Consider the following 10,743-nt stretch of genomic DNA (forward strand, 5'->3'; position numbering starts at 1 on the left):
TTCATTAATTATTTGTCTTTATATTCAACATCCACTTATAACTATCTACACAATCTTATTATACATCTTTTTAATACTAACTCCTATTATTTGAAGCATATGCCTATATGGTTCAATTGATCAAACTGTAGTCAAAATACTTAGAAATATTTATAAGCCTCCTGGGGAAACCAGTTTTGTATGCCTCCGACACAGGCAGACTGTAAAATGTGTGAGAGCAGCACTATGACAGAAGCAGTTGTACTCTCTGGGTACCAACAGAGCCTGATTATAAACTGGTCTGAATCAACAGCATCCTACTGTAAGTGTAGGTGCACTTTAACAAAAAGAAGTCTAATTAAACTGCCCTTGCCTATCTCTCAACCCATACAGATGTGAATTCCAAGAGAAGTAAATGAATGAGTCATTCCTCCCTTAATGACTGGTCTGGTAGAGATGTAATTTTCTCTTCTATTCCATTAAATACCCTCAAAATTTCCTTACAACTTACCTCTGATAAGGTAGATTTGCAAACCTCTCTGGCCACAGACTCAAATTTGGGATCCTTAGTTAGGTTCAGCTTATAATTCCACAACAACTAGGTACAAGAAAAAGCAAAGTTAGAATTGTATAACATTTACCATCAATTATGATAAACATAAGTGACTGACAATAAATTATGACAAATAAATGATGAAAGTTCGTTGTACAGAGTCAGACAAAGCATATGCACATTTTAGTTAATGAACAGAAAAGAAAAACCAAGCACCACTGCATTTATAGATAAAAAGAAAAAAGGTACAGACAAAATAAAACACTACCATTCAGACATTCTTTTTTCATATTTTTTTTTACTTATGGTTAATTTTTAAGTCAAGAAAAAAATTAAAACCAAAATCCCTGATGAAGCTTTCAGAGAAATTATTAGATAGTATAAGCTAAATTCTGCTTAAACCAAAAAGTCTTAACCCAAAGGCTCAGATTTTGGGGGTTAGTCTAATTATGCATGTTAGAAAATTTCCCATAATAAAAGCTCAAAAAAACTAGTACTAAAATTAATCAATGCTTTTTAATGTGTCTATTGAGATAACAATTTTTCTTCTTCATTGAGATTAATTTTTCAAATACGAAATTTAACCTCAGTTCTGGAGTAAAATCAATTCAGTCTTGATGTATTTCCCTTCTTATATTTTACTGGATTCAATTTGCTACTAATTTGCTTAGCATTTTTTCATTTATGGTTCATGAATGACACCAGCCTGTGTTTCCTTTATTGTTATATCCTTGTTTGGGGCAGTAAGGTTATGTTAGCCTCATAATGAACAGAAAAATGTTTCAATGTCTTTATTCTCTGAAAGACTGTTGTTATTGTTCCTTAAACTCTTGTAAAAATTAACCAATAAATCCATTTGGTCCTAGAGGTTTTGTTATTGGGAAGATTTTTTTTTTACAGATTCTATTTTTAAAATAAGCATTGGGTTATTCAGATTATCAACGTCTCATGTTAGTTTTGGTTAAGTTAGTTTTTCTAGAAATTTTTCCACTGCATCAACGTTTTCAATTTTGCTGCCCAAAAATCGTTCATAACTATATTATCTCTTGTTTAATGACATTAATTTATCCCTGAACTTCTTACTAGGTGGAAAGTTATTTAATTTTAAAAATTTGTTCCATTAGCTATAATGGTAAAAATTATAATGCCAACCCACATATTAGACTGTTAGGGCTGTCATAACAAAATACCACAGACTGAGTGACTTAAACACAGAAATTTATCTGCTCACAATTTTGGAGGCTAGAAATCTGAGATCAAGGTGTGAAGAGTACTGATTTTTGTCTGAGGCTTCCCTCCTTTTCTTGCAGATGGTCATCCTCTCCTTGTATCTTCACATATTCTTCCCTTGGTGTCTGCATCCTTATCGTCTCTTTCTTATGACATCAATTCTGTTTCTTGTATATAATTTGTCCCTATTTTCCATTCATATCTTTCCTATTCTGCAGCCCTTGGGGTTGTAAGGCACAGATCAGCTTCTTTTTGAGCCCCCCCTCTGCCAGAGTGAGTCTATTGATGAATTTTAAGGGTTTTTTCCTAATTTTTTTGTTTTATAAATAATGCCATAACAAATACCCTTTCATAGACACATTTTTAATCTATTATTTTAAGTATAACTACACATAAATTCCAAGAAGTAAGAAATGTTGGACAAAAGCACATATGCATTTTAAGATGACTGCTTTATAAATAAGATTTTCTTATTTATATTCCTATTCATAGGCCAGAGCAGAATTGAGTGAAGTTTTCCTGCAAAGGGCCAGAAAGTAAATATTTTAAGCTTTGAGGAACCTATTAGTCGCTTCTGCAACTACTAGATGACTAAATAAAACAACTTTAAAATACAGAAATCTAAACTGTAAACTTGATAAGCACAGAAACAATTATTTCATATGGTAGCTGCAGAAAAATTCAAGCTTAAGTACAGAAATGTGATTTGGCAGAACTTGCTGGTTCTACAGTGGAAGGGTATTTGTAAATTTACCTGGCCCTTACACAGTGCTTACCATTCTCTTTTTAATATCAAGAAAATTTATAAAAACATAATGCTTCCTAGAACAATAGGAAAAGCATCCCAAAATTTGTCATCATATATATAAAGCACATATGGTGAATTATGAAAAAGTTATACTTACATGATTACAATCTGAAGAAATTTCATTTTCAGGCTAAAATGAAAGAGAAAAAAAGCTCAAATCTCAAGTTTTCAAACACCACCAAAACAGACTCAAAACAAGAAATCTGAATATTCAACTAAATCTGTTTCTTCAATATAAGGAGTAAAATGGGGCTTATATCATCTTTTAGACTGCTGAGGAGAAGTACAACAAGAAAGTAGATGAGATGTAATCCCTTCTCAATCAATAGTACAATCTGGAGAAGGGGAAAATGAAGAAGAATTTACTAGAGATAATGCAATAGTGACATAAGGATCCTACGTGACACTTCATAATTCTGAAAGATTAAGAGGATCGGGTACAATGAGGGTGTCCTTTTTTAAAGAAAGTTAGAAATGTTAGGAAAAAACACAAACACCATCAGGCTTATTAAAGAGGGCAAAGAAGGCCCATCAATAATTTAAAAATTGGTCTCCCGTCACCATTTGGGGAAGCTACAAAATGTGTACACAGGACTTTTATGTACTATGTTTGTAACTTCTATGGGTCTATAATTCTGCAAGTCTATAATTAAAAATATAAAATTAAAAAAATTATACCTGTATGTGTATATATATATACACAGAAGTTTATATATATACATATATAAATACACATATAACTATATATATACATATTCTCCCATGAATACATTTGTTTTGTAAAGCCAGGTACAGGTACCAGAGATAAAATAAACTTTGAATTCCATGGCAAAAAAGGTGGACTAGGTTATGCCTAATATTGCACAGCTTTGTAATACACATCTCCTATAATTTACTTGAGTTTCTTTGGTTATAATATTAAAGGAGATACAACTGTAATAATATACACCGTAATAAGGCACCGTTTCCTCAGTTTCCACAGCATTCCATCACATTCAAAATGAATTCTGTGTGCCTTCTACGAAATATTACCAATGTAGGTTGTAGAAAGTGCCATTTTCAAAATAAAAAGATCCTTTCAACTTAAGGATAAATATAAGGAATAAAGAAAATAGTAAGCCCTGGCAAGGTAGCTCAGTTGGTTAGAGTGTCATCCCAATACACCAAAGTTGTGGGTTTGATCCCTGGTCGGGGCACATACAAGAAAAAACCAATGAATGCATAACTAACTGGAATGGCAAAATTGATGTCTTTCTCAAATAAATTTAAAAAACAAAATTTTAAAGAAAGAAATTGGTAAATATTAACAAAGTAAGCAGTCACACCTAACATCACTTCAAGAAAAAAAAAGTTTCCAGGAAACTACTCATTTCATTGCAATACTTAGTAGGCATCAATCTAATATAAAAACTCTTTTTTATATTTACTGATAAAATATATTAAAGCTGACTTTAATAGGCTGGGAGGTAAGATTATAACAATAGCACTTGGGAACTTTTTCTCCCTACTTGTCTAAGTAACAAAAGATATTTTAATGCCTTTTCTGAGGTGCCTTTCTGCATCTCAAAAATCAACCTTCATGCTATGCGTTAATCTAGCTTAACTCTGTTCCCTCCACTTCAGTTCCAACTGCTTAATTTGTCTCTCTTAATAGTTTAATAGCAAGAATGCTTTTTGTTCAGGCAGTTTTCTACTTTATACAGCTTGAATCCCTCCCTTAAGGTTTTTCAATCAATCAGCAATTCTAGTTCTTTCTCAAACAAAGCATAGAAGGCAATTAACATCACTATTATTTCTACTCATACTCGTTTCTGCTAAACAATAATTTTATTTTATTTTTATTTTTTTCAGATTTAATGTGTTTTATTGATTAAAATATTACATTTGTGCCAATTTCCCTTCCCTCTGCTCCCCTCCACCCGGTGGCCCCCCTCCCTCCAGTTGTCCCCCCCTTTTAGATTATGTCCATTAGTTGTGCGTACAGTTCCTCCCAACCTCTCTCCGTCTATTCCATTCCCTCCTACCATGATCCCCAATTCCTATATCATCTCCCTCCCTCTCCCCACTCCCCCTCCCTGTTGACCTCCCCCCACTATGCTTCCCTTACCCACAGTTCCTTTTCCATTCTCGTTGCCTGTTTCGTTTGCCTTTGTTTCATCTCCCTAGCTTCTGTTTTTTAAACCAGTCCCTTTAACATCTCATATAACAGTGGTTTGGATCTAATGAACTCTTTCAGTTTTATTTTGTCCTGGAAACACTTTCTCTGTCCTTCTATTCTGAATGACAATTTCGCTGGATAGAGTATTCGTGGTTGTAGGTTTTGGATTTTCATTACTTTGAATATTTCTTGCCAGTCCCTTCTTGCCTGTAGGGTTTCCCTTGAGAAGTCAGCTGATAGTCTAATTGGGACCCCTTTGTACATAATTCTTTTCTTCTCTCTTGCTGCTTTTAAGATTCTCTCTTTATCTTTAATTTTTGACATTTTGATTATAATGTGTCTTGGAGTGGTTCTCCCTGGGTCCAGTCTCTTGGGAACTCTCCTTGCTTCCTGGACCTGCAAGTCTATTCCCTTCCCCAAGTCTGGGAAGTTCTCCTTTATTATATTTTCACTCAATTTTTCAAGTTCTAGTTCATCTTCCTCATTCTCTGGCAAACCAATGATTCTTATGTTGGGCCTTTTATAGCTGTCCCAGAGGTTTCTGATCCTCTCATTGTTGCTTCCTATTTCCTCTCGCTGCATTGGTTGACTGCTTGTTCCTTCTCCATATTCCAGTTTGTTGAAATGAACTCTGGGTTCCTCACCTTCTGTCTCGTATGTGGTTTTGTTCCTTTCGTTATGAAAGATTTTCGCTTCTTTCATATCTTTTTCCTGCTCTTTTGTGAATTCTGTAAGCCACCTGATAACAATGGCCCAGAACTGAGCCTCTGACAAGTTTCTTATCTGTTCATCTGTCAGGTTCTCTATCTGCTGTCTGGTGAGTTGTGCCACCGGGATCTCTATATTTGTCTGCCACATTTTGACAGATGCGTTTTGTTTTCCTGGGCCGGCTGTCGGGGGCGGTGCCTGTGTAATCGTCACAAATCAGCGACCGGTGTCTGTCTGCGACCTATTTCGCAGCCCTGTGGTGCTTTCTGCCCAAATGGCACCGCTGGTTTATAACTTCATGTGTTGGGCTTCCGTGTAGTTTTATTTTCTGGAATTTCTAGTTATCCTTTGTTTTGAAGTAGTTGTATTCCTCTATAGTTGTAGAGGGAGACCTAGCGTGTCCGTCTAAGCCTCCATCTTGGCCGGAAGTCCGCTAAACAATAATTTTAGATTAAAGGGGCATTCTTGAAAGAAATTCAGAGTATTGGAGAATTTTCAAAATAACGTAGTCTAATAAGATGTAAGTTATCCATGGGGAAAGTGTCATGTTTACAGTCCAAAGGGACCTATAATAGCAAATTTATGACTGTTTTAATACTTGCTTCTCTCGAGTGGTAGACTGAATTATTTCCCTCAGTTTTTCACTCTTAATTAGAATCTGATATCCAGATCCTTTGCCCTGTAACTCTGCACAACCCACTGCAATGGACTGAGCACATAGATACCCTGGCTCCACTGGTGGTAGGCTAGGCCGCTGACTTTTTGAGCTAATGTGATATTAGCAGACACAGTATGAGCACAGACTTTAAACGTGGTTGGGTTGTTTGACTTGAACTCTCATACCCCTAAGAACACGTCCAGGTATTATTGCATTAAAGATTTTTTTTTTTTTTTTTTAACAGGGGAGAATGTAAACGCAGTCTCCCATGACCACAAATTATGCAGTAGAGTTTCCCGCATTTGGTGAAATCGCCAGGGTCAGCATATCTGGAGTGCAAGGGATAAGCCTCACCCTGGGAAAACCACCTTCGCGATCATGGTATCTCTGCTGCCACGTAAGTAAGCATTAAAGATTTTTTTAAAAATATTTTATTTATTTATTTTTAGAGAGAGAGAAAGGGAGGGGGAGGGGAGAGAAACACTGAGGTGAGAGAGAAACATCAATCAGTTGCCTCTCACACGCCCCGAACCGAGGACCTGGCCCACAAGCCAGGCATGTGCCCTGAGTGGGAATGGAACCAGCAACCTCTTGGTCTGCAGGAAAACGCCCAACCCCCCGAGCCACACCAGTCAGGGCTGTTTTTAAATTCTTGCGGCACACTGGTTTGCTGCGGCACACTGGTTGAAAATCATTGGTTCAGGAGATTAGAACAGAGACCTGCAAATATAAAACATGAAGTAGTATACCCAACAGTGGGTACATTAATAGCAGCAGCTTAAGTTAACTGTAGAGAAAATGATACAGTTTAGCATTCAGCCATTTTTAGACATTAAAAAACAGAAACCTCAAGAAACAAAAACAGATGTGGGTGCTGATGCAGGTGTGGGTCTCAGATTGCACTAGTCCCGTGATGTCCCAATCAAATCGCTTCATTAGATGCAGTATACCTATTTCCATAAAATTGTAAGTAGAGACAGACTTGATTATCTTTACTCTTACAAGATGCATAATATGAGGAATAAAATCTGTAATTGCCGAGGTCAAAAAGAGCTAAGAATGTTTTTTCCTTTTTGTTAACAATCAGTGAAATAATACTGTGAAATAATCCCAAGAAATGAACCAAGTACATACACTACTGAATAATTTTAATGTACACAAAACTGTGCTCAGCATTGTTGTGGGGAACAGAAGAAAGATAAGACATCTCTAACCTTGGGTAGCTTACAATCTAGTTTTAGTGATAAAATGGTACAATCAAGCCATTAAGCAGGAGTAGGGATGTGAGCTGGGTCCTAAAGAATCAGAAAGAAGATTGATTTCTGATAAGGATGCAAGTTAGATGATCCCCCAGGGCTCAGAAAGAAAATAATAGACTCTTCTTTTAAAAAAAAAAAACCTCATCACACTTAATTTATCATTTAATTTTTATAATGCTTATGTTAAAAGAATTAATATATTTTGAATAACTACGTATCTACTAGGGGTATGCTTAATAATTTTTTCAAATGATAAAAAGAACATAATCGAGATAGAGTATTAAGAGTTGAAACCTTTCTTTTAACCAGTTTATAAGTTCTACCTCCACCTCTTCAAGCCAGAGGCAAAGTGATGGCTCCTGGCCTGTGCAAGCATCAGATTAGATGCTCAGTTATGTCACATTTCAGCTGCTCTCTCTCACTCTGGAGACTGAAATCTGGACATCAAAAAGAAGCATCCCTTACATCAAGTGCTTCCTCATTGGAAATAAAATAGCTGTCATCCTAACAATAAAAAACTGGGAGGATAAAATTTATAAAAAGCTTCATAGTTTTCTGTTAATTTAGTGATCAAATTTTGTAGGACACTGCTGAAGCTGCATGTATTAGTATCAATAAAGTAACTATGATAGAGGAAAAAGAGAGGGAACATGACATATCCCCCCCAACCCAACACAGCAGTGACTAAAACAGAGAAGAAACTTAGTTAATGCTGAATAAATGATGCAACAAAAACATTGCAAAGAAGATAAGCACTGAGTATTTGGAGACACCTGCCTAACTCCAATAAAGAATGTGGTATGTGTAGCAGGAAGTAGTGAAAGCTGCCTCTTAACTAACTGAGCTAGGTGCTATATTTATTTCTTACAACACAATGAGCTGTAAGATAAATGGTAATGTGTTCAATTTCACAGGTAGGTACTTTCCTAGGAAACAACAAAATTGGATTTCAATAATGTAGTAAGTGGCAACTTATGCTGATTGTGATGCTTTCAGCTTGAGACCTCTTCCAAAAGGCTTGGTAGGTCAGGTTAACCACAGGGATGAGGGTGTGGGCCTTTGGGAGTTACAATAATAAGAAAGGTAGACAGAATAAACAAACAAAGCTACTGCTCTAGAACAGCAATTTTCAACTGGTGTGCCACAAGAATTTGTAAAACATACAAAACCAGACTATTTAGTCAGGGGCTCTGATCTCTTTTCTCTTAGGTTGTCAAATTAAAAAATGACAACAGGCTATACAACAATAGCAGCCTGGTGTGGAATTAATCAAAATTATACCTTTTTTTTCCAGATCTACAAAACATGTATTTTTTGGTGTGCTGCAGAATTTTAGCAATTAGTTTATGCCTGTCATGGGATGGAAAAGGTTGAAAATCGCTGCTCTAGAGTGATTTGACAGACATATGATGAATTTAGAAGTAGGCAGCCCAAGTAAGAAACTGACGGAATAATTAGATCAACTAGAGATCCTGGACTACCCCTTGAACAATCACAGCAAGTTATTAAAAACTTTGCTTAGTTTGGCTTTTCTAAATCAATGATTTAAATGTTTTGGGTATTACTGTACTTTAACCTCCTCATTGGGTAGCCAAAGCTGAAACAGTTGGTTTTAAAGCTTAAAACCCCTAATCCTTCCTTTAAGAGTTGGTTTTAAGGAAATAAACAGAAAGGTGGACGAACACTAAACTATTAGTAGTCAGCTAGAGAAGCAGTGTGATTTGGCGTGGGTCACTTCTCCAGAACCCTGAGGACAAGTTTTGGACTAGAACAGGGATTTCTTACACCTAGGATTCATGAACATACTTTCGAAGAGATAATGTCTTAAATCTAAATCTAAACTTTTGTATGCTGAGTACATTTTTTTTTTCTGAGACTTTTTAATTTATTTTTTTCTTTCTTTTTTTTTTTTTTTAATTTTGGTTTTTCAATTACAGTTGTCCCCTTTTCCCCTAATTTCTCTCCCCCACCCAACCCACCCCCTCTCCCACAATCATATCCCTCCCCGTTGTCCATGTCCATGAGTCTTTTATACAGGCTCTTTAATTAAACCCTTCCCTTACTTATCCCCCTTCTCTCCCAAAAATATGGAACGCTTCACGAATTTGCGTGTCATCCTTGTGCAGGGGCCATGCTAATCTTCTCTGTATCGTTCCAATTTTAGTATATGTGCTGCCGAAGCGAGCACTGAGTACATTTTTCTGACAAGAGAACCCACTGCTATCATCATAATCTCAAAAAGATCCATAAAGACAAGAAAAGATTAAGAAACAGTGGTCTAAAATGGATGAGATTCTTTCTAGTTTTATGAGTCTATAAAATAGAAATATTTATTGAATTCCACATCTTTTTAATGCTGGTAATTTGCATATTTTGATTTTGGTTTCCTACTTCATCTTAATCATTCTCTGCTGGTCAAAGTCACAGCAAACAGGTTTCAGAATCAAGTACTGAAAAGCTTGAGTCTGAATGTTCAACTATCACACTCATTTAAGAGGACGGCTTCTACCGAAAGTAGAAGTCTGGAACTATGATTTCCCCAAGGTGAATAGGCTGAATTAATGAGTCTAGAAGGAGATATTAAAGGATTCACAAAACTAAGTTGGAAGTTGTCCTAGTTTCTGAAACAAAAATGCTTGGGAGTTGGAATGTGTCTAAAATATGGTACATTCTACAGTTCAGTCGACTGAAGTTGAACTATCCACCAATTCACACCTGTTTCTAAATTAAGTGACAATAGACTCTGTTTATTAATCATTTGGGAGAAAACAAACAAACAAAAAAGTCAATATTATCAGTGCTTTCATGGCAAAAATCTGAAGGCTGGGCAACAACCAAGTGCCTCCTTCTACAGAGGAATCCTGCTGCAGTAGTAAGTAAATTCTTCTGGGAGTTTATTCATAAAGAACCTAGTAAACTATATAAGCAATCCATTTTTAACTTGGCCCAAACCACCCACCTCCTGCCCACCAAAAAAGCAAACTCAATATAATACAGTTAGTAATGTTAAATAAACCCAGTCTTTTAGTCTTGATAAACTTCCCCTGAGCAAGTATAAACTAAATCTTAACTCTCAGATTCATAATTAAGTTCCTCTTAGTGCCTTATTCTGGGCTCGGAATTAATTTTTCTAATTTGTACCCAGGGGTAGCTGCTAAGTATTGCTTTTCCAAAGGGGCAGTGAGGAACACAGGCTTCGTGCCCTCCAACAATGCTCTGATTCACTGTACAGTTGTTCTTTTGTAAGATCCTATAACATGCACCCATCTTTTCAAAAAGAACTTACTATACAAGTCCAGTAGGAGATTTAAAAAAGGTTATGAGATAGAGCGCAGATACTAGCTCTCAAGTAAATTAGTGTGATAAGGAGATGAAACGCAAGTGTGTACC

At 36.1% G+C, this 10,743-nt stretch overlaps 1 protein-coding gene and 2 non-coding genes across 3 annotated transcripts in view; all 3 read right to left on the reverse strand.

The window, feature by feature from the left end:
• Positions 1–10,743, reverse strand: part of GLG1 (golgi glycoprotein 1) — a 121,313-nt gene that overhangs the window by 50,981 nt on the left and 59,589 nt on the right. The window contains exons 2-3 of the mRNA XM_090261238.1: positions 2,668–2,700; positions 491–577 (exon numbers count right to left, since the gene is read on the reverse strand). Coding sequence (XP_090117364.1) covers positions 491–577; positions 2,668–2,700 — 120 coding nt within the window. The remainder of the gene's footprint in view (positions 1–490; positions 578–2,667; positions 2,701–10,743) is intronic.
• LOC149994215 (U1 spliceosomal RNA) lies at positions 6,338–6,499 on the reverse strand. The gene has a single exon (XR_016507922.1). It is a non-coding gene; the product is annotated as a U1 spliceosomal RNA (small nuclear RNA).
• Positions 9,435–9,541, reverse strand: LOC149994216 (U6 spliceosomal RNA). The gene has a single exon (XR_016507951.1). It is a non-coding gene; the product is annotated as a U6 spliceosomal RNA (small nuclear RNA).

This window comes from Furipterus horrens, unplaced genomic scaffold (assembly GCF_987537825.1).
Source record: "Furipterus horrens unplaced genomic scaffold, mFurHor1.1.pri manual_scaffold_13, whole genome shotgun sequence".
Classification (NCBI taxonomy): domain Eukaryota; kingdom Metazoa; phylum Chordata; class Mammalia; order Chiroptera; family Furipteridae; genus Furipterus; species Furipterus horrens.